A 25193-nucleotide genomic window follows, 5' to 3' on the forward strand; every position below is an offset into this window, starting at 1 on the left:
GTGGACAGAAAAAAAAGAGAAGCCAAATTCAAAAAAAAGTTCCATTATAGTTATTTCACTAAATTGCTATGGTAACTGGGTTGTAGCCATTGAAGAACATATATACATTAGAAATTTGACCTTAAATGATTAATACTTAAATCCAGCTCAAGAATAAATTAGAGCAATGTTAATACGAAGGACAATATCAGAATTACTCCTCTCCCTTAAAACAATTATCATAACACCCCATTTATTCAAAGGTCACAACAGTGCTCTGACCCATGAACCCCATAGGCAAAGGCCATTGCATATGCAAAATAAGTGTCAAAGGCCTCTGCTCTACAGCTATACTTTTTACACCTAGTGCTCCTCATAAGGATTTATGGACTCCTTAAACACACAGTTCCTTACAAACCTGATTACCTACTTTCCAGGGCAAAGCATATCAGAATCAGCAAACTAGATCGAGACATATTGCCTTTAGGAGGCAGAAACGGCAGTAGCAAAAAGTAATGCTGGCCTTAGAGCCCAGCAAAAACAGGAGTATGTAGTTGATGTAAATGTGTGCAACAATCCTCCAACAGAGGTAAAGTTATCCCTGTACAACATGTATCTCTTTGTTGAAGAAACCAGGGAAAAACAAAATGTTTTTAAAAATGTAAGTATTACAAATGATTACAATATATCTAGTCCTCAAGAGTTTACTAAAAAATAAAACATAAATATATATAATACACATGGCATTTAATAGGGGAAACTGAGTTATCTAAAGAGAAAAATCTAGTATGTACAGCAATGCATTCACTAATGATATTGAATAAATGAGGCATTTAGGGGGTTTTCTATTAGACACGTGACTTAAGAAAAATTCAACCTAGAAATATAAGGCAAATAATAAACAACATTAAGAAGTTTAACTGTGCAAAGCAACTTACAGAAAACTACTTTAAATGAAAGTATACTCAAGAGGAAAAAGAATTTGCAATTATTCCTCTTTAAGTTACTACTGGCATCTAAATCTCCTCAATATGTTAAAAATTCTGGACACAAATATCCTTCTTCTCCCTAATGAAAAGTATAAGGCACATTTTAAAATGGGCCAGGCGCAGTGGCTCACACCGGTAATCCCAGCACTTTGGGAGGCTGAGGCTTGCTGATCACTTGAGGTCAGGAGATCAAGACCAGCCTGGCCAACATGGTGAAACCCCATCTCTACCAAAAATACAAAAAAATAGCTGGGTGTGGTGGTGTGCACCTGTAGTCCCAGCTCCTTGGGAGGCTGAGGCACGAGAATCACTTGAGCCTGGGAGACGGAGGTTGCAATGAGCCAAGATCGCGCCACTGCCCTCCAGCCTGGAAGACAGGAAGAGACTCTGGAAAAACAAACAAAAAACCAGGTACGTTGAATAGCAAGTATGTAGGTATCCACTGTAGTATTTCTAGTATCTTTTCAAAGATGAGCATGATTTTATTACAGACAATTTAAAAACATGTATATGTGTATATGTGTATAAACGTCCAAAAAATAGGTATAAACCATTTCAAATCATGACAACTGATTTAAGATTTTGGCCACAGTGTAAAGACCATACATTTTATAATCAAAAGACTTAATTTGAATGCTGACAGTCAAAATACAAACTCTTATGTGTTTTTGAAAGAAAACAAGGACAATAATATGTACCCTTCCTTCTTAACAGGGTTCCTATGAGGATCAAACATCAGATGCAGTTATACAAAAGCATACTAAAACTATAAAATGGTGCAGAGTTTTAGCAATTCTGTACCTGTTTAAGGTACAGTTTTGGAATAGCTGGAATTTTATTTCTATATAATGTTCTTAACAAAACAGTAAAAGGTAAGGTAAAGTAGTAGTACTTTGAAGAGCAGTACTACTCCTCATTAAAACACTAAAAATTATATTAAAGTTAAAAAATATAAACTTAAAATGATTTATTACATCTCATTTAATATAACTTCAGCAAACAACTGTCATTCATGTTTATTAAGATAAATATAGAATTGCTAAGCAGGTTGGCTGAAGGAAATAGCACATGGAAGATGAGTGGGAGGGGCACTTTTCTGAACCATGTGAATTTTTTAACCATATGCATTTATTATCTAGTCAAAATATGCAATAAATTTAAAAAAATTTAAGTCAATCCAAGCGTACGAGGAGGCCACATTATCAACTTATTCTTTGTTGGGGTTTAGTAGATGACATTTTTCTCTTTATCTCCTGGCATAGGTTTGTGTGCAATAATAAAAAGATTTCAAAGCTTTGGGATTTTTCAAGTAGCAAGTGATTAGGAGTGCACCTATAATGTAGGCGTTTATACTTTCTGTTAATCCTTACCCAAAAAAAGGCTAGGCAAATACATAAAGAATATATACACCTACGAGTTGTCAACACTGGGTGAATAATTTATGTATGAATAAATACAGTTGAACTAAAATTACTGACAATTCTAAGAAAAACATGGAAAAGCACATTTTAAAATTTAATCAATTAGTTTACCATCAAAATTATGCATAATTAGTCTATTTCTTAACTTTGCAATTTTTATCTACCTGCTGCCTTGTCAGCACCAGAAATTCAACACTTGTAGATTAACAAAAATTAAAAAGTTGGGAGGCTCACATGTATCTGTTTCAGAGTCTCCAATGTGACCTCCTCATTCTAAGCCATGATGCAAACTCACTAAAACTGAATTAATATCTGCAATATAGGATTTCAAATGAGTGGAAAGTCCACACTGAATTAAAATTTTACAGAAGAAGCTTATACATATGAATAAAGGGCTGAACTTTAAAGCTCTTGGAGATTAAAAAATACTCTATGTTTTCAAATTTTTCTTTTTTTGGAGGTGGCGGGGTTTGAGACGGAGTCTCACTCTGTCGCTTAGTCTGGAGTGCAGCAGCACAATCTCAACTCACTGCAACCTCCACCTCCCAGGTTCAAACAATTCTCCTGCCTCAGCTTCTTGAGTAGCTGGGATTACAAGCATGTGCCACTGCACCTGGCTAATTTTCAGTAGAGATGGGGCTTCACCATGTTGGCCAGGCTGGTCTTGAACTTCTGACCTCAAGTAATCTGCTCGCCTTGGCCTCCCAAAGTGCTGGAATTACAGGCATGAGCCACTGCGCCTGGCCTAAAATTTTTCATTTTTTATGTAAATTAAGACTATTAAGGGCCAGTTTTATTCTTTACGAACTTTTAATTTATCTGTAACTATATATGTAGGTGTATACACACACACACACACACACTCACTCTGAGGGTATAGTTCTACTTTCTACTAGTAGTATCTCTCCTTTTTCACTTTAATTGTGAAGAAAATTATTTATACAGCTGACCCTTGAACAACACAGTTTTGAAATGTGTGGGTCCATCTATATATATAGATTTTTTTCAATATAATTTTTCAGAGATTTGCAACAATTTAAAAAAACCTGCAGATGAAACACATAGCCTAGAAATATCAAAAAGTTAAGAAAAAGTTAGGTCTATGTCATGAATACATAAAATATAAGTAGATTATCAGTCTGTTTTATCACTATCATAAAATATATGTCTATTATAAAAAGTTAAAATGCATTAAAACATAAGCATATAAACTTTTAAGACCAGACATGATACCATGTAAACAAACGCAAAGATGCAGCATTAAATCATAGCTACATAATATTAACTGTTTTACATATTATACTACCGTTAAAATCTCATAGCTACCTTCTGTGGCTACTGCAATGAGCTCAAGAGTTGCAAGAGTCTGTTTAAAGCACTGTGTGACACTAATCATCTCTGTATGAGCAGCTCATCTTCTCCAGTAAATTGTGTATTGCAATAAAAAGCTATCTCTCTCATGGTTCTTTATGTATTTTTCATTGTGTTTAGTGCAACTCCGTAAACCGTAACATTCTGAGACCCACATGAGGTGCCAATAATGGTGATGGAAGTGCTCTCAAGAAGTAGAGAAAAGTCATGACATTACAAGAATAAGTTGACTTGCTTGATATGTACAGTAGATATATACAGCTGTAGCTGCTGGCCATTTCAGACAGATGCTTCACCTTGTAAACAGAAGATATAAATGTATGGTATCAATAAATACAGTAGAGTACTGTAAATGTATTTTCTCCTCCTTATGGTTTTCTAAATACATGTTCTTTTGTCTAGTTTATTGTAAGAATATATATACAAAATGTGTGTTATTTACTGTTTATGTTACGGGTAGGGCTTCTGGTCAACAGTGGGCTATTAGTAGTTAAGTTTTTAGGGACTCAAAAGTTACATGCACATTTTCAACTGTGCAGGGGGTTGACATTCCTAGCTTTCACATTATCAAACAGTCAACTGTATCCTTAACCTTTTTTGCTCAAATACAACTTTAAACACATTCTAACTTTAGCTAAAGTTAGCATTCTTCAGGTTGACTTAGCACCACATTCCTGGCCATCATCTCAAAAGTCAGCCATTACTCTTTCAACTCCTTTATGTTCACAGACCAGGAGGTGGACCTCAAAAGTATTACATTTAGTGCTCCTCCTAATATTCCTTCCAACCCTCTTTCCTATACCTTTGCCTATTTCAAACCCATATCACTCAATAACTCTTCTGGTATACATTTATTAAACTCTTGACCACAACGATTTTTAGCACTTTGTTCTCCCAACCTCAATTTTTATCCTGACCAACACATCATCTTCAATGAATCCAGCTCCTATTTTACTGGGAACCCTGAGATCATCCAATATGAACACTCAAAATTCCCTTCTCCCATCTTAAAATCTCTTCATGCTTGATGTCTTTTCCTGTTCAACGAGGGTCTATTGTGGGCAAGTGCTTTATTAATTATCTCCTATCTGGCATGTGCCTTTATTCTCTCCACCTGTCTCTAAATAATATGCTCAGGTAATCTTTATTCTTTATCCAGAGCTGACAAAAAACTGAAAGACCAAAAACCCACACTCTCCCTAGATTCTGTATTTCTCTCAAACTATCAGCCTCCCTCTCTATAAATAGCAATTCTTGAGAAGCTCTTACTCCTTAATCCAGAGAAACTGGTTATTATGAGGCTGATTTCTTTTTGGAGGGGAGAGGGGTGCCATAGTCTCACTCTGTCACCCAGGCTGGAGTGCAGTAGTGCAATCTTGGTTCACTGCAACCTCTGCCTCCCAGGTTCAACTGCCTCAGCCTCCTGAGTAGCTGGGAGTACAGGAGCATTAACACCAAGCCCTGCTTGTCTGCTTTTTTATTTAGTAGAAATGAAGGTTATCTATTTATTTAGTAGAAATGAGCATTTTGCCATGTTGCCTGGGCTGGCCTCAAACTCCTGGACTCAAGAGATCTGCCTCGGCCTCCCAAAATATTGGGATTACAGGCACAAGCCACCACACCCAGCTGAGGTTGATTTCTTAATGGTCATTAATGCTTTCTCAAAACTAATTTCCTACTGTTTTCACAGTCCAATCCTGGCTGCTGGCTGATTTTTTTTTTTAAACATTTCACTGAACACTTTGTATTGGCCTCTTGGGTAGAAATGAGAAATTATTTGCCAGGAAGGATGATCCCATCACACTTCTGCTGGAATCAGCACATGGCCTCCTCTTTATTGATTCTGTTTGGCCCCAGTGCAGCCTGTCCTGCCCTTCTTATTTGCAATGATGAAACTTGGTTTATCCAGCACCACACAGAAGTCCAGGCTGTAGATATCAATGCTTGGGTCATATTTGATACCCAAATCGATGTGTTCTTAGATCCCAAAGCCAAAGTTTCCAGTATCTGAGAAGTTATTTTTTCTTAATTCACACTCCTGTACTTTTAGACCTTTCTCCAGGATTTCTTCTGCCTTGGCTCCTCGAATTGTGCAGCAGACGGCAGTCTTTTCATTTCTCCTGTTGCCAAAGGATCTAACAGTACACCTAGCTTTGGAAAATACACAGGGTTCTGGTCTGTGAGTTGCTCCAACACCTTGGTTACTCAGGTCAGTCCATCTCCAGTTTCTCCTAAAAATATGTTGAGGCAGACTCTGCACATGCAAAGTTCCTGCATGGTGTTCTCCTTTTCACCTTGATCCTGCACCATGATGGAGAAAAGGAAGAGTCTGGCTGATTTTTCTGCACCCATTCTGAAACTTCCCTGCTTGTGGCATAGGACTTACTCGGTTTCTTCCAACCTTTTTTGGTTGTCTCTTCTCTTGTTGCTAAATATAGGCATATCTCAAAAGATTTTCCCCTCTGTCAATCCAATCTATTCCAGTGCTTTAATTATCCAATTTTACATAATAACTCCAAAACCTATCTCCCTCAATATGACTTTATTCCCAACTGCCAGTGCATAATTCCAACATCTGGCTGGAATTTCTACCTGGTAATCTCAGAAATACTTAAAACACACATTTCCAAAAACCGAAGCTTTTTTATGTGGAAAACCTTATTTCCATCAGTGACATTCACTATTTTTTTCAGCACTAGATGGCCTTCTAATAACTACCACCACCACCGCTTATTGAGCCCATACCATATTCTTTATATTGCTCTAAATGTCTTTAGAAATGCATAATTTAATACTCATAAAACCATGTAAGAAGGGTCTTATTGATAAAACATTTTATAGATGAAGTAAGGTCATTTATCTTCATAAGTAATGGAACTAGGTATCATCCTAGCACTAGTCAACTACTATATGCACACATATAGTAGATATTATCCCAGCACTAGTCAGCAACTACATCCACAGCTTCTAGTCAACTACTATATGATCCTGCCATCTTCTTTCTGCTTGAGGAAGGAAACAGCTGAAAGACAGCAGTGATATAATAGGGCTATAGAAAAGAGAAGTGATGGAACTCCAGCACTATGGCAAAAGCCCAGGCAGCACAATGGAGGTAAGAGACACAGCATATTAACTACCTGGCACATACATACATGCATACACACTAATGTTACAAGCTAAAATGAGAGACAAATCAAAGATTAAGTTCATTTAGTCTACTCATCTTTGATTCCTACACATATATTCAGTTGACAAAATCCAGATTTTGATTCCGAAATACTACTCAAAACGTCAGCTTCGGTTTTCTGTGGCCTATTTCAGATTCTTCCTGCAATTTTGCCATAGCCAACTGATTTATCACCCTTTATCCATTCTATAATCCATCCTTTATACCACTCTCAGATTTTTTTTTAATTAAGATTAATCCAACTGCCAATTAATTCAAAATGTTAAATGGTATTCTACCCAAACAAGAGCAATTTATCACACACTATAATTCAATCACAGCATAAAAATATAGTTCCAACCTCTTTTTCCACTCTTACCTCTCACAATTCCCTTGAATGTACTCTTACTTTGGCCAAATGGAAAAAAAATTAATTTTCCCTGAACTGTACCTTCTGGTTTTCTCTCTTTTTAAATATATGCTATTTTTATCAGATTAAGGTATAAGGGCTACATAGCAGCCACCTGTTAAGTCTTACATATTTTCTAACACCTGATCCAATTTAGATAACATAATTATTTGATACTTCAAGGTTTGATAAGCAGCCACCTGAAATGCAATTTAAACCAAATATTTCTTGAGGGCTCCTAGACATTTTCATTATTGCAGGATCTATTCAGATTTTTTCTCTTGCCTTAAAGCATTTACGATGACATATTCACTGAAAATTGCCCATTTCTCATTGAAATTTCCAAAATGATTAGCACAAACGTGAATATAATATTTAACATCACCTCCACACTGTAGTTTTATCTCCTTTCTCATACTTAACGTCTCGTTTTTAGTTTCCCTCTTTTCTTTTTTCCTTGACTGGCTTAAAAATATGTATTGATTTTATTGGCATTTTCATGCAATCAGTGTTTAGGTTTATTAGTTCAAATGGTACATTTTTGCCTTTATAAATCTCTACTTTTTAATCTTAATTTCTAATGTAAGTTTACATTTCCTCATTGAATCAAAAACTATTTAAAACATGGTTTTATATTTCCATATAAATTTGAACATTTAAAAAAATCTCCAGTTCTAATGAATTGTAATCAAGGAATGGAACTTATAAATTTTGATTTTTGAGTGAGATTTTTGTTTTGTAGTTGATCTAATTTGTAACATTGGTAACGGTTTTATGAATGACAGAAAAAAATACATTTCATAATTTTATTATTCAAGCCACCTATATACAGTATTGTGTTGCTTAAAAGAAACTGCATCTGGGTGATTTCATCATTGTATCATACAATATACTTACACAAACCTAGATGGTATAGCTCACTACACACCTAGGCTGTATGTTACACCTCCTTCGCTACAAACCTGTATGGCATATTGCTGTATTCGGTATCGTAGGTGACTGTAACACAATGGTATTTGTGTATCTAGCATAGAAAAGGTTCAGTAAAAATGGTATAAAGGATATAAAAATAGTACACCTGTATAGGGCACTTACCACAAATGGAGCTTGCGAGACTGGAAGTTGCCCTGGGTGAGTGGTGAGTTAATGTAAAGTCCTAGGATATTACTGTATACTACTGTAGATTTTATAAACATGCTACTATAAATTTATTTAAAAATTTTTTCTTTCTTCAATAAATTAACCTTAGCATTTTATAACTGTTTCACTTCATAAACATAAAAAAATTTAATTCTGACTCTTTTGTAACATTTAGCTTAAAACACATTGCACAGCTACACAAAATTTTTTTCTTTATAACCTTATTCTATAAGTTTTTTTCTATTTTTAAATTTATCATTACTGTTTATAAACTCTTGTTAAAAACTAATAAATACACATACACTTTAGGCTTGGTCTCTACAAGGTCAGGTTCATCAATATCACTGTCTTCCACCTATACATCTTGTCCCACTGGAAGGTCTTACGGGGCAATTACACCCATGGAGCTGCTATCTCCTATGACAATAATGCCTTTTTCTGGAATACCACCTGAAGGATCTGCTTAAAGAATGTTTTATAGTTAACATTTTTTAAACAAGCAGGAGTACATGCTAAAATAATAAAGAAGTATAGTACTATAAACATGTAGACTAGTAACATTCATTTAACATTATAAAGTATTACATACTGAACATAACTGTCCGTGCTATGCTTTTTATACAACTGACAGCACAGTAAGTTTGCTTACACCAGCACTGCCACAAACACATGAGTGAATTCATTGCACTGCAACGGCTACAACGTCACCAGGTGATAGAAACTTTTTAGCTCCATTATAATTTTATAGGACCATTGTCATATATGAGGTCAGATGCTGACTCAAACATCATTATGTGGTACATGACTGTACCTTCTTTGTGCCTTTTGAAGTACATTAAAAATTCCTATCACTGCTTTTCTACCAACTATTCTTCACTTCTTTCAGCTTTTGCTTAATACATTTTGATGTTATGCTTAGCACATTGGTTCATAACCGCTAAGTCTTCACCTGGAGTGTACCCTGTGTAATGTAAAATAACATTTTTGATCCAGTTTAATGCTTTTTGCTTTAAATGCTATTCTGATACTGAGACCCTGTCATCTGCTTTTGAAATTTAAATTTACCTGATGTATCTCTAATCCACCATTTATTTTTAACCTTACTTGTTTTATGTAAATCTTTTGTGATTAATCTCTTAAAAAACAGACTTTAAAGTATAGATTATATACATCTTTCAGACCTAAAATACTGCCATACTACTATCAGAACAGGATACTACTTTAATATCATAGCACAAGATATGTAATGTTTTGTTCATATTCTAGGCATCAATATTCAGATCATCTTGTAAATTCACAATCTACATTCCTCAGTTAAAAAAGTAATTTTCTACTTCAGTAAACTTTCCACTGGTACTGCTAAACTTAGAAATAATGCAGATGTTTCAACATAATGGTGTTGCTTGAAGAAGCAATAGAAATCTGTTTCAGAATGATCACAATAAGATTACTAAAGGGAAGCAATTCGACAAAGGAAGAAATATGGCTCTTATTACAATGACAACATACAACAGTAGTTATCATCTATTAAGGTACTTGCCAACATTTTATATGTATCTTTAACACTACCACAACTTTACAAGATAAATATTATCATCTCTATTTTGAGGATCAGAAAACAGTCCCACTATGTATAATTATCTCATTCAAAACCAGGATCTGGACCTCAATGTGAAAATAAGGGTAAAACTTGTACTCGGGTGTCCTGAGTTTTACTAACAGCATATATACAAACTATGTGATTTGAAACTATGTGATTTGAATGAAGTCACAGCTTCTTTGATCTCTTATTTTTCCTGTGTACAAATAATCTAAAGTTTAGAGTGTTATTTCAGTTCTATGATACTAATCATAAGTTATACACTAAATAGTTGTAGATGATCTACAGAATTGTTGAGAATAAATATGAAACAGACAACTGATATTTTTCTCTCTTCCCAACATTCTTTCTCCTCCTTGATTTTTCTTTGGAAAACTATTATTATCACTGTGTTGGGGGTGGCAGGTTCTATACATCAGCTTTAGACACATGTCCCAGAGAATTCCATTCCCTGGCCAGAATATTTGGTTCGGGAATAGGCATGTGCCTCAATCCAGGGAAATCAGAACTTACTCTACAAATTTTTGCTCCAATTGTAGCTCTCTTCCCATCATAGTTGGTAAAGTAGGCAGAACGTAAACCTGAAGCTATTAGGAACTATATATTGCCACTGCTTGTGGGAGCGTGTTTGAAAATAATATACATATAGAAGAGAGAAAAGAGGAGTGTAAGGTCTGTTCTCGCCGAGGACGAAATGAAGAAACTGAGGCCAGCACGAAAATAATCCAATGCAAGGGGTTTTATTCAGGCTCCCGGACGAGGTTCTGCAGCCCGGACAGGAAGGGCCGGAGAAGTCGCCCGGACTCCTCTCAGGCACGGAGTTTTATAGGGAGTGGAAGCGTCCGATTGGCTGTGCTCAAGGTGAGTGGGACAAAATGGAGGGGAGTGGGACCCGGATGGAAGGGAGTGGGGCCCAGATAGGACAAAACAGTATCAGGTAGGTCCTGATGGGGCTTTTTTTCCCGGGCTCCCGGTGGGGGGGAGGGGGCGTGTCTGAGCTCCCGGCAAAGGAAGGAGGCATGTCCGAGCTCCCGGCAAGGGAGGGAGGCATGTCCGAACTCCCCGCGAGGGGAGGAGGCGTGTCCGAACGCCCCACGAGGGGAAGGGGCGTGTCCGAACGCCCCGCGAGGGGAGGGGGCGTGTCCGAACTCTCAGCGAGGCAGCCAACCTTACAAGGAGGAAGGTAAGGAAGGAAGAGAGAAAAAGAGAAATATTCTTGAGATTTCTTGAGCACCTGAATCCAGGTCAGAGCTTTTAGGTTATCTAAGTCAATAAATGCCTCCCTTTGTTTAAGGTACTTTGAGTTGGGTTTTTCTGATTTGAAACTGAAAAAGTCCTCATATAAAGGAGTTGCTTTTTATTTTTCTTGGTTTCTATTTCTATTTTAGGAATCGAAATAATAAAGAAAAATAATTTGGACAGCAGAACATTATTTTGTTAAAAAAAAAAAAAGCACCAGGTTTGAGGTTAGAAGATGGTGTTTTGAGTTATTATACAAAGAGATTATATGACTTAGGACAGGTTGATCTTTGTAGATCTGTTTGTTTTGTTTTGTGAAACAAGGTCTTGATCTGTTACCCAGGCTAGAGTGCAGCGGTGTGACCATGGCTCACTGCAGCCTCAACCTCCCAGGCTCAAGCAATCCTCCCACCTAAGCCTTCCAAGTAGCTGGAACTACAGGCACGTGACACAATGCCTGGCTATTTATATATATATATATATATTTTTTTTTTTTGTAGAGACAGCATTTCACTGTTTCCCAAACTGGTCTCAAACTCCTGGGCTCAAGCAATCTTCCTGCTTGGGTCTCTCAAAGTGCTGGGATTATAGGCATGAGCCACCATGCCCAACCCTGCAGAACTGTTTTATCATCTATGTTAGAATGAGTTTGAATTAAATAAGTGCTAAGATCCTTCAAGGTATGAAAGTTCTACAATTTTATCGCATTATGTAACAGTCTTAAATAATGCATATCATAGGAACACAGTTTGGCCCAGGAAAATTAATGTGTTAGGAAAAATAAGAATGCTAGATGGGAAGATTTTTTAACAGACAGTAATTAAAGTTTTGTTTTAAATAAAGAGGAAATAAGAAAATTTCATTAGGTTACAATATGTAGAAATTTAGTAAACAGACTAGAAAAAATAACCTGATTTAAGATTAGGTCATGAATATTCATTTCCCAGAAAACTAAAAATTTTCCTTTTCTTTAGATCACTTAAAGTTAACAACTATTATTTCTAGATTTATCCTCATTAATAAACTCAATGAACACATATACACAGAGTTCCTAATATACAGAAAGTTTATCTCTAATAATTTATTTATAAACAGAAAGAAAATTAAAAGTGGCTCAAACTTTTTTCCTAAAAGTTTAACCAAAGAAAAAATAAGGGGTCAGGTGCAGTGGCTCATGCTTGTAATCCCAGCACTTTGGGAGGCTGAGGCAGGTGGATCACTTGAAGTCAAGAGTTCAAGACCAGCCTGACCAACAAGGCGAAACCGCATCTCTACTAAAAATACAAAAATTAGCCAGGCATGATGGTGCACAACTGTAATCCCAGCTACTCAAGAGGCTAAGGCTGGAGAATCACTTGAACTCAGGAGGCGGAGGTTGCAGTGAGCTGAGATCGTACCACTGTACTCCAGCCTGGGTGATCAAGTGAGACTCTGTCTCAAAAAAAAAAAAAAAAAAAAAAGGAAATTAATATGAATTACTTTATTACTTTATGTGCCACCATTCTGGAACACGGTTGGGGGTATGTATGGGACAGGGAGAAGGTAAGGGAAAGAGAGGGAAACAGCAGTGATTCTAAGTAACTTTGTCATGTAATAGGAGTTTACCTCTTTAAACTCAAATTTTGGGAGTCCTTCTGAACTACATACTTACTAGCATTCTCAGGATGTTTTAACTCTTTCTTCATAGTTTAAAATAAACATGTGAGCTATCTAATACTGAAACCTAAGTGCAGATGTGCATTGTGTGGGAGCATAGGACTAGATTAGAACCAACCCTAGAAGTTGCCCTGCAGCATGCTTTCTTGGAAGAAAAAAACCACCCACAGCTTGCGTTTTAATAATCTGTCACGTTTGTAAAGCCAAAGTATCAAATACACAAATGAATGACTCCTAAGGAAGTGTAACACAATTGTCTTCTCGTAAATTCGTGAATAAAAAATAGAAGAAGCCTTCCTTCCCTCAAGCAGTTATCTCACTCTCAGAACATTTTTCTTTATAGTAAGTATCAGTTGTTTGACTCCTCTGTAACACTCAAAACCCAAAGTATTATTTGAGCATTACTAACCTAATGCCTTATTTTATGGTCAACTTGTACCCAGCACTCTTCCATCTAATTTGTACCACAACTGCTGAGGATATGCCAAGACTCTGAGCCAGATTATTTTGAGGAGAGCTCTGCAAAGTCTACAAATTCTTTACAAAAATATGATGACTGCCTCATCTCTCTTCAAAAAAGAAGGGCAAAAAAAGATTATTCTTCTATATAAATGTCACTAGAACATAATTTTCTCCAGTTTCTTAATGTTTGTCTATAAAGTTAAAGATATAAGCAAAATAACATTAAAGATAATTCCAATAAAGTTAATCCCATTTATTAAAGATAATTCTAATAAAGTTAATCCTAAACTGCAAAGTAGACAAAATGTATGTATCTCCTATAATAGTGATTCACAATTAAAAAAACGCAAATCTACAGGCTCAACCTACAAGGAAATACTGACAAGAGAAGGATAAACCTATTATCAGATATTCCATGAATGAAAATACTTTAGATAATCAATTATATGTAAGATATTTACTTCTCAGGAAGAATTCCACAGTTGTATAACAGCTTTACCTAGCTAAGTTTTCTTATGATGAAATTATTGATAAAAGATTAAAATTTATTTCACTAGCATTCTAACCAATAGGCAAACAAGTGGTATCTTTCAAAGTTTTAAAACAATGACATTTCAAATATTTTACAGGAGCCTGCAGTATTATATTTCCAAAACCAACAACCTCAATCTATCCAAATTCTCTTTAAATCAGGGGTCACTAAATGATTTAGCATTTGTAAGAAAGGGTATAAGCTGAGGAGCCTTTCAAAATAGACCAATTTCATCAGCATTACATAACCTTGCAGGAGAGTCTGACCTTGTACAGAGATTAATTATTTTGAACAGTCTCAAAATTCTTTTGCAGTTCCAGGATTTGTGGATTTGATGGTGTAGAAATAAATTTAACAGCGTATCAGAGAATTCAAATTTTACTATGAATGCTATTATTAACTGGATTAATATTGATTGCAACACTTCCCCTTTCTGGGCCCGTTTCATCATCTATAAGAAATATTCCTGGAAGAAAAAACAAACCTACCACTGACTTTTATCCATATCTAGGTTTCTAATGCTGTTTCACTCTAAACACAAATGCTACTGTTTAGTATAATATGGTCAACAGCATCTGCTCCTAAATTGTTTTTTTGCCTTTTTAAATAAACACAGGGATAAAGAAGGTAACAACACATTAGAATACTCCTTTAGACGCTGTGAATAATTCATCCATAATATGGTCTAAGTATATTAATTAAGCATGAGCCAAGTATAGTAGATTTATTTATTTTGACTCCAAGATACAAAAAGTGATCAACTTCAGTGAAATTCCTTAACTCCGAGTCTTAATATTATGTAACAGTAAAACATAACAATTTTACTACTTATATTCTTAACACTAGATGTACAGATCTCCATTTTCTATTTACTATTTGCCCATCATATCCTTTCACTTGGGGGATCTTCCAACCTACACAAAGGATGGAGAAGATGCCTAGAATGGTTCTACTGATGAAGTAGGTACTATTACATTTTACCACACGATACTATAAGCTTTGCATTTTATTTTCATAACTACTTTTCTTGCTATCTTTCATTCTGGCCCTACTTCATAACATCCTACAGGACTTAGAATTTCATCAAATATTTTTTCCTGAACTCTGAAGAGAAACAGAATTGATAGTATTACCAGACTGTGATGACTAGAGTATCTTCCCACTGGCAAATTTTTTATTATGGAGACTTCTCTTGGATTTAATTTGGACTGGAAACAGAAAATAAAGTTTAAATATCCTTGGGTTTTACTTTCATCCCTGAGATGGACTATTCCAAGTTCTTCTTAAAGTGGCAAGTTCTCATCATCAGCAGAGCACAGCCAACTATTCTGAAGAAGCAGCACATCAGACAGGGTATGTATGCATATGTATGTGGGTCGGAGTGTATAAAAGGGAGGGAAGAGGGAGAAAAAGAGACCACATGTGAGAGCACAATTTAGTTGGAAAAGCCTAGGCCATTACAAAAACTATTTGTTCCAGGCCGGGCGCGGTGGCTCAAGCCTGTAATCCCAGCACTTTGGGAGGCCGAGGCGGGTGGATCACGAGGTCAAGAGATCGAGACCATCCTGGTCAACATTGTGAAACCCCGTCTCTACTAATACAAAAAAATTAGCTGGGCATGGTGGCGCGTGCCTGTAATCCCAGCTACTCAGGAGGCTGAGGCAGGAGAATTGCCTGAACCCAGGAGGCGGAGGTTGCGGTGAGCCGAGATCGCGCCATTGCACTCCAGCCTGGGTAACAAGAGCGAAACTCCGTCTCAAAAAAAAAAAAAAAAAAAAAACTATTTGTTCCAATTAAAAATCCTTGATTAAATCACCCTACCAGGCTATTGATTGTAATGCTAAATAAATAAAAATGTCACACAGTTGAATGGGTGAAGGCAAGTATCCTATAAAGAGTCAAACATATTTGTAGCATGAAGCAGAAAAGACTGTTGCAGTACCTCTATCAAATACTTTTATCCATTCCCCCAAAAAACCCTGATATAAAAAAAAATGAAGTAGGAAGACTGAAAGTACCACCTTTCTTCAGATATGATTTCTCAGTATAGCCAGCTACTGGTTTTCATCAAATACAAACATGGTGACACAATCAAGAAAACATTCCCATTTTGGAGTCCTTTTTAGAAACTTCAGAAAACATGAACACTTTCAAAATGGTCAAGTTTCTTTACCAAAAAATTTCTCCTGAAGAAACCTCATTATTCTGTAGGCAGACAGTACACCTTACTGCCAGACACATCTGATTTTGGGGCACTGGTAAAGACAGAAGCTCTCTGTGTCCCTGTCACCCACTGCTCTCTTCATCAGTATGCACTGGGGTTAAAAACTGTCATCAATCCTGAAAGAAATCTTACCTGTTGTTGTGAAAGTATTCTATCGTTTCAAGTGCCAATCCTTGATAATTGCCTGTGTAAGAGGATTTGTCATGAAAAATCTACTATTATGAAAGTTGCCAGATTCATGAAAGCCAAGACTTTCAATCAAGAGCTTCTCAAGAGGTTTTGTCAAGAAATGGGAGCACTATAAAGTTCTTTGCTATATGTAAGTTCACTGGCTTTCAGAAGACAAAGTCTATAGCCTGATACTGCTGTTTACAGGATAAAATACATTCTTTTTAAAGAGTTTAACTCTTCAATCTTAAAAAAATATGGAGTCATAATCTTTTTCTTCCTAACACAGCATTAATGATACAGATCTTGCCAAACATGATCTCAGTAACTTGAAGACAAATCAAATGATGCAACATGAATTTATCTGAAGAGTCTAGGAGAATTCTTATTTCTTAACAGGTCCATTTTCATCAGGCAATAGAGTCTACAGATTCCATTTACTATTTTGTTCTTTTGTGAAATAGTGTTTTCAGCACTTTTCACTAAAGTCAACATTGATTGGATATCAAAGATTATATAAAAGTTTCAAAGTCAAAGACAAGAGCATAGTTTCAACTTGTTATTTTAAAAGTTAAATAGCAGCCTATTCATTAAAATTTAGTATTAAACAGAACTAAAGCTTAATTTTGGTTAATTTGTACCACTTAGATTTATTCATTGCTCTCATATAGTGGCCACTGGTTTTTACATGAAAAAAGTGTGACATAGTTCTTGTGAAGATTCTTTTACATTCTGTTTAAAAGAACATGTTTCAATATAAATGTGCAAAATTTTATGTACACTATGCACATTTTTTAGTGGGAGAACATTTATAGCTTCCATCAGACTTTTACAAGGTATGTAACACAATTTAAGACCCTCTAGCTTAAATCTAGTGTTCTGTGCTTCCACATTACACAATTTTTCTATTTTATTACAAAACTTTTTTTACCTGATTTTTTCCCCACTACCAAGATATCTGCTGCTCATCAACTCTGGTTTAAATTTCTACCACTGCTTTTGCTACTGCATTTTAATTTTACCCATTTCTCTATACTTCTCTTCCCAGCAGTCTTTTTTCCCTGTGCTGCACTGCATTTATTCACTGACATATAGAATAATTTACCTTTTATATTTTTAATCAGTAAAAGCAATTGTTTCCCTCCAGATGATAATGGGATGAGTCAAAGTAAACATCTTTAGATCCTCAGCTCTATAATTCATGCCAGTGCTATCACTCCAAGGTGCAAACAATATGCAGAAATGTAAGGCAATCTACCATAATCTTCGACATTCACTGAAATTATGCACTAATATAAGATTTAATCGGGCTGGGTGCGGTGGCTCAAGCCTGTAATCACAGCACTTTGGGAGGCCAAGGCGGGTGGATCACGACGTCAAGAGATCGAGACCATCCTGGTTAACATGGTGAAACCCCGTCTCTACTAAAAATACAAAAAATTAGCTGGGCATAGTGACACGTGCCTGTAATCCCAGCTAGGGTAATTTGTACCACTTAGATTTATTCATTTATTCATTTATTACCCTCCTGTAATCCCAGGAGGCTGAGGCAGGAGAATTGCCTGAACCCAGGAGGCGGAGGTTGCGCTGAGCCGAGATCGCACCATTGCACTCCAGCCTGGGTAACAAGAGCGAAACTCCGTCTCAAAAAAAAAAGAAAAGAAGATTTAATTTTGTAAGCTATCAACAATAAATAGTACTTTGGGATCCTTATATATAATGTAAAAAAAGGTCACAAAAGGTAAGGCAACAAGAGATGAGAAAGAGATAAAGGAACAAGGAATCAATGCAACTACACAGCTTAAAATGATTAATATGATCATTCTATTTCTGTTTTCAGCTGGATTAAGAAGAAATTAGCTTAACATGAAGAACTCTCTAAATCAGTTTTTCTAATCTAACTGACAGGACTTAGGCTTTGTCCTTCTTAGAGATGGAAAAATGTACAAAATCTCTTTGTATTAAACGTTTCCATGTTTTGCTATACTTACCACCCAAAGAAATACATCAACAGCAAAATTAAATCACTGTAAAAGTTCTCCTAAGAGTTTTCTTTTTTCTTTCAGATGTATTATAAGAAGTAAATTTGTCACTGATTTTCAATATAGTCCTTAGTTTTCTGATCAAAAATCTTTGATTAATCTAATTATAAATACATTTATGAATATACTTATAAAATAATAATTTTTATGTATTATAAAAGTTCACACTTTACTAGGTTATGGTATCCAAGTTTATCCAAAGGCATTCTATGATCAAGCAAGCTTCAGAAATAAAAAGCTTATTTTTTAGTAATATGCTTTTAAAAAATGTTATTTTAGAATGATTTTGTGAGACCAAATCTGCAATACAGTTAATGGGTAACATGTGCTAGTATGATATGAAAATGGTAGCGTGAACAGAAAAATGAAATGAATCAGTCATTTCCTTATATAGAAATTGAGGCAGCAAGTGATTTAAAAATTTAAAAGAAATAAAGATTAGCAACTATCTTTAAAACCTATTTTCCAGGGACTGAGGGGGATGGAGGGACACAAGATGAATAAGATCTGAAGATCTACTGGATAGCATAGTGACTATAGTTAATAATAACATTGCGTAATTGAAAATTGAAGATTGTAGATCTTAAATGCTCTCACCCTGGGGGGAAAGAATAATTATGTGAGGTGATGAATATGTTAAGTAGATTGACTGTAGTAATCAATTTACAATGTATACATATATCAAAACATCATTTTATACACTATATTTATATATAATTTTTATTTGTCAATTACACCTCAATAAAAACTGAAGGAAAAAAAAACCCAAAATCTGTTTTTCAATAAATTCTCAGATCTAGGAAGAACATCAAAAAATAACTTACCTTTTTGTCTCTGGTCCTTACTTCCCCATAGAAATCTAGGGCCTCTTGTGCCTTTAAAAATTTGCCCCGATGTAATAAATATGCACAAATCATTACACCAGTTCGTCCCTTTCCAGCTTTACAGTGAATTGCTGCAACATGATTGTCATCTTCACTTAGCCATTGGTCAAGATCTTCGCAAAAGGGTTTGATAAGTTCTAGCTGTGGTGGGTTATGGTCTTCAAAAGGATATTGTGCAACTGTGGTAAAAAAATAACCTCAGAATAAGAAAACAAATCCTCTGAATTTTTAATTACAAGTAGGTTAACTTTAGAAATGTTGCATACAAACTTAACAAGTGTTTAAAAGAAACACTGGATTCCAGAGAAAAATAACATATTGCTTAACTAATTTTTAAATAGAAAATAGTCTCTCGTTAACTTTAAATATAATCATTAGGGAAACCAAGTATTATTTTCCCCCATTTTATTCAGGAGGATACATTCTGTGAATTTACACTCTATGGACTAGTAGCATAGGTCACATATTAGAGGTAGAGCTAAACCTAAAATGAAATGACATATGGACATTTTGTCAGGACTCTCAATGCAAAAGGAATAATACTATTTATAGTATTTATTTCATCATCACAAAACATAGTCCAAAGATAGAACAGATTACTAATAGGATAAACTATGGAAAAAACTGCATATTACATTTCAAAAAATAAAAATGCTAAGTGTGTTATTTAAAGGTGGTCTTGTAAATGGTGATCTCGTAAATGTTAGTGTTATATACACATGTAATCATTAGGAAAGCCAAGTGTTATTTTCCTCCATTTTATGCAGGAGAATACATTCTAGGAATTTACACTAAATGGACTGGTAGCATAGGTTACATATCAGAGATATGTGAAGGCATATACCAAAGAAATTACTTACAAAATGTATATAATTGTTATCAAAGTTTCAGGTCTTGTCACATGAATTATTAAGAGTCCAATACTTTTCAATAGTCAGAGCTGAGGTTTTTAAAAAACTCGTTTAGAAACAGGACTACGATATATCACTATTAATTGTTCTTAGTAGTATCTACCTTAGTTCCACTCTATTAAAGATCCTTAAAAACCCTGACTGATATTCAATGTACTATCCTGTGTCATCTAAATATATGAGAAGGATGTCTTATATCTCCAGTCAAGTCACTCATATTGTGGTACAGGATACAATCAATTAAGTCCTTTGGTGTGAAAGGAGAGCTCTTCTGGTAGACAATGACTGTCATTATAGGAAGTCATCAGGACAGCTTTCACTTAGTCATCTCCCTAACTTCATTTTCCCTGCAGTACAGAAAAACCTCCAGGAAAATCTGTTAGATGTCTATTTAAAGCAAGATAAACCTGAGCTAAAGCCTGCTTTGCCTAGTAAACAACAGCCTAAATCCACCAAAACAAAAACAAAAAAAATCTTAGTGAACTATCTATACTAAATCTCAATCACTACTGATTTAGAATTTTCAAACCAACTGTCTGAATGTCCATTCTAGATTTTCAGGAGGGATCAACAGCAAATATATCAATCAGCACCCTCATGGCACCCACTTTCTCTTTTTGACTATCACAGCAGCATCTGCCAAGCTTCTCAACTCTTCAGTTCTCTCAGTGTCAAGCCATGAGAGAACTCAGTTGTATTTCACAAATACAAGTGAATGTTTTTGTGGGCTCTGAGAGTTCACTTATGCCTGGAGTAGAATTCATTTAAAGCAGCTCCCTCCACTCATCTATCAGGCTCCTCCTATTAACATTTGTTATATCCTTCTGACTTTTTATGCCATTCTGCAACACAGAAGAGTTAAGAGTTCTGCTTTCTCCCTACAGTTGCTTATTATTAGACCAACTGCCTTAAACAGTATCTCCTTATACTATTTTCAGTCTAGGAATTTTCATAATTCTTGGCCTATCTGCACTTTAGTCTTCCTGAAAATATTAATAGCTTTATGCAATACTTTTTCCCTAAAACACGACAGCAAAATTAAATTTATCTTTTCAAATTTTTAAAGATCATTCTTAAGATAAATATGTATCTCACTCAGTAATCTAGATGATTCACTATTGTTATGACAGTAAGATACTGTCTATTGGGTTTAAGTTATACAACATAGTGCATTTATACCTACCTCTGCAATTAAATTTGGCGGTGTCATAATGTCTTTCAGCACAACTGAAAGGAAAGTTTAAAAGTGATATAAAGTTATCTTTTGCACTTAGGAAGAAAAAAAGTATTAATATTTAAAAAACATTGCCTGAATCTTTATAATGTGTCATGTATTAATTATGCCATGCTTAACATTAATTATTTCATGTAATAACAAGAATTATATTAAGTAGATACTGTTATCACTCTCATTTCATAATATAAAACCAAAGCTTAAAAGATTAAGTGTATGAAATTTGGGGTAATACATTTGCTCACAAAACTTGTGATGCCACTAATATACAGTACTGCAAATTCAGGTGCTTTCATGCCTTCAAATGTTCTCTATGAAAATTTTGCATGCTATTGGAATTTTTTTTTTTATTTTATAAGTACCTATAAACAGTTTCAATAGTATCTGACTACTTTCAATAGGATCTGTACTTTATAGTTAAGCATACATAATTCTCAAACTGTTCTTCAAAAACATATATGTTTAAAATAATAAAAGCATAAGGACAGGAAAGAAAAACTGAATGATGTCAATTAATCTACTTGGATACAATGCTAATTTTTCTTTAAACCAGACATTTCTCCTTGTTGAAAAGCCAATGGTCATCTTTTTCATCAGTCTCTCAGGTTGCAAGTTTTAATTACAGTATGAGAGTAATGAAAGAATAAGTAAAATCAATACAGAACAGTAAAATGTTGACTTGTCATTACTAGAGTATGCTAATATCTGTCTTAATAGTAGTGATATGTTAGTATGTATGGCTTCCTAATAATTAACAGACCATGTTTACAATCAAGAAAAGGCTCAGAAAGAGATCTTATATATCAGTTGTGGTCAGCAGTATCTCGGTAACTCCAACTACTATGCAAAAGAAATTTAAAAATATATATTTAAAATAAAACCTTAGCATTTTAAAACAAATAAAGGCCCAGAGCTCCTTAACCTGCAATTCCAAAATCTCAAAAGTAACATTTTCTCTTAAGTTTTATGGCAAACTCAACTGCAGCAAATCCTGATCTGGGAGAGTTGTAAGACTACATAATCTTTAATACACTTAAAGATTAAAGAGTGAAGAGTTAAACATTTCATTTCAGGTATTGACCACCCCACCCTACTGGGGTGTTTATGTAAAAGTATATACATCTGTGTTACCTTTTTGAAAATTAAAATCTCTGAATATTGAAACATACCTGGCCCCAAGAGTTTCAGATAAAAGTGATTGTGGACCTGTATTATACATTTAGAAACCCTGAAAAACATCTATATAGTTTCTCCACTTTAAAGAATTTCAGACCAGGCGTGGTGGCTCACACCTGTAATCCCAGCACTTTGGGAGGCCAAGGAGGGTGGATCACCTGAGGTCGGGAGTTCGAGACCAGCCTGACCAACATGGAGAAACCCCGTCTCTAGTAAAAAATACAAAATTAGCCAGGTGTGGTGGCAGATGCCTGTCATCCCAGCTACTCAGGAGGCTGAGACAGGAGAATCGCTTGAACCCAGGAGGCAGAGGTTGCATTGAGGCGAGATCACACTATTGTACTCCAGCCTGGGCAACAAGAGTGAAACTCCATCTCAAAAAAAAAAAAAAAAGTATTTCAAAACCAAATTAACATGAAGGTTTAACTAATTATAAATTAGTTAATGCAATCCATTGGTTTCTAACTGGTCACACCTGAAATAAAACAACTTTCAAACTACCACTCAAAGTAAAACAAGCTTTTCCTTTTTAGTATAATTTAGTATACTGAGTTTTGCTAGAAAGAAAATGCATTTAGTAATGACATATGCACATATATGCATCCTTGCTAATAATTTCATACCCACTGATATGAAAAACAGGAAAAAGAAGAGGACTGATAAAGAAGATAGTCACGTTTTACACTTTCTTTAGTACAGAAAAAAGAGGAGAAATTGTCAGTAGTGAAGAATTCATAATGGAGTATTTTATAAGGAATCAGAGATGTAGGACTAGGAAACAGAATCTAAGAAACAGAAAATAACCTTTAGTTTTGTGCAGCTTCAGTTCTAAACTTCTCCTACTTTCTCAGGATCCTAGAAGATGTGCTTTGATGGACACTCCTTAAGATTGCCTTAATAAAATGGTTCTCAAATATTACTGTTAAGAGGACTACATGGACAGAAAGTGAAAATAATAACTACTAAGTGTTAACTAGATAAACACACCTTACAAAGAGTTTCTACTTTTTTTGTTTCATCCTCAAAACCATGTGATAATTGTCAATATTATCTTCATTTTATATATGAGAAAGCTAAGATTTAGAAGAGCATTTAAAAACTTGCCCCAAATAACAGTATATAAATGAAAGAGTCAGAACTCAAGCTCAGTATCTGATCACAAAAGTCAAACTTCTTCCACTACTGTTCCATAATTCTACTTATAATTTAAAAAAAAAACAAAGTTTTAAATACAAAAACAATAACGAATTTTAGTCAAAGCCAGCATCCCTATAAGAGCAGTAAAAATAGAACCAACAGTGACAGTAAAAAGCATGAAAATAGTTATGAAAATCTTCACAGGTAAGCATAGGAAATATGGGAGCAAAACTGGTAATGATAAATGTGTTCAAGGAAGGAGCTGGTAGGATAAGGATGAAGACTTTCTTCTTAATCAAAATCTCTGATACATGCCCTCCTTCCACCTACCACCCACCCACAGTTTCTTTTAAATTCTTTGTGGTTTGGTAGTGATAAGTCTCTCAACAAACTAAAATTAAAGATACACAAATGGCAAATGGGGTTTAACCATTTAAATTTAACCATTTATATGTCCTTATAACTAAAACTCAAAAGATATCATTACCTCATATTGGCTTATATGAGACAAGAGAAATGAATAAGCATTTAAAGAATGAGTTTTTATGAAGCAAAAGGCAGAAACTGAAGAAAGGAGTAAGATTAACGGGAAAAGCTTCCAGAGAAGTGAGAGTTGCCATAGAATCAGCAAGGTGGGCAGGTCTCTTCTTTACTCTCTTCAATGAAGCTATCACTATCTTACAAAAGAAAACTTAATAGATAAATATTAGTAACAGCTAAAGGTTTACCACAAAATGATAATGTCAAATAAAATATACAGTGAAGTACAGTAAATACCTTTTAAAAATTAGTATACAGTGAACACTTAAATTCCTCAAAGGCAAGAAGTACACATCTCTTTATTCACTACCTCCCCTTCCCCATCTCTACCAGATTATACAGCAAGGAACAAAAATAAAATATACTTGCACAAAACAAACTGATTAATTCAACTGAGTATCAGTACACCTGAATTTCCTTAATGTTATGAATGTCTGAAGAAAACAGAGATACAGATACAATTATCAGAAAATCCATATTGAGAACTCTTCACCCATGTATATCATATTTTTGCTATAAAATGTTTAACATACTATTAAATGTGGGTATGCCTAGTGCAAATATTTTAAGATCTTCAAATTATGTGTGTTTGCAAGGACATATATATCTCATGTAATAACTATCCTAAAAATAAAAGAAATAAAATAGAACACCTGCTGCTTGCCAGACTCACTTACCCAGAATCAGAAACATAAACAGGGGTAGAAAAAGGGTAAAGTTGGAAAGTGACATTAGAACTCAGAACATGCTATAACTTAGTAATTCTAGAAATTTCTGAAGTCAGTAAAATTCGGAGAGGTTAAAACGAACAAGCAAAAAAGCAAAACATAAAGGGAATATTGGCGTAAACAGTGGATGGTCTGCTACCATATGTGCCTGTGTGACCTTGTTCAACTCACTTAACTTCTCTAGG

The 25193-nt window shown here is 35.0% G+C and overlaps 1 protein-coding gene and 1 pseudogene across 2 annotated transcripts in view; both read right to left on the reverse strand.

Annotated features, from left to right (window-relative positions):
* The window catches only part of PTEN (phosphatase and tensin homolog), a 101282-nt gene that overhangs the window by 20352 nt on the left and 55737 nt on the right, over nt 1-25193 (reverse strand). For both annotated transcript variants that reach the window (XM_012467566.3, XM_021671730.2), the window contains 2 exons: nt 21377-21420; nt 19223-19461 (listed from right to left, as the gene is read on the reverse strand). In XM_012467566.3, the coding sequence (XP_012322989.3) occupies nt 19223-19461; nt 21377-21420 (283 nt within the window). The remainder of the gene's footprint in view (nt 1-19222; nt 19462-21376; nt 21421-25193) is intronic.
* Nucleotides 4-19216, reverse strand: LOC135274004 (large ribosomal subunit protein uL5-like; annotated as a pseudogene).

This window comes from Aotus nancymaae, unplaced genomic scaffold (genome assembly GCF_030222135.1).
Source record: "Aotus nancymaae isolate 86718 unplaced genomic scaffold, 86718_ANA_hifiasm-v0.15.2.pri h1tg000010l, whole genome shotgun sequence".
Taxonomy (NCBI): domain Eukaryota; kingdom Metazoa; phylum Chordata; class Mammalia; order Primates; family Aotidae; genus Aotus; species Aotus nancymaae.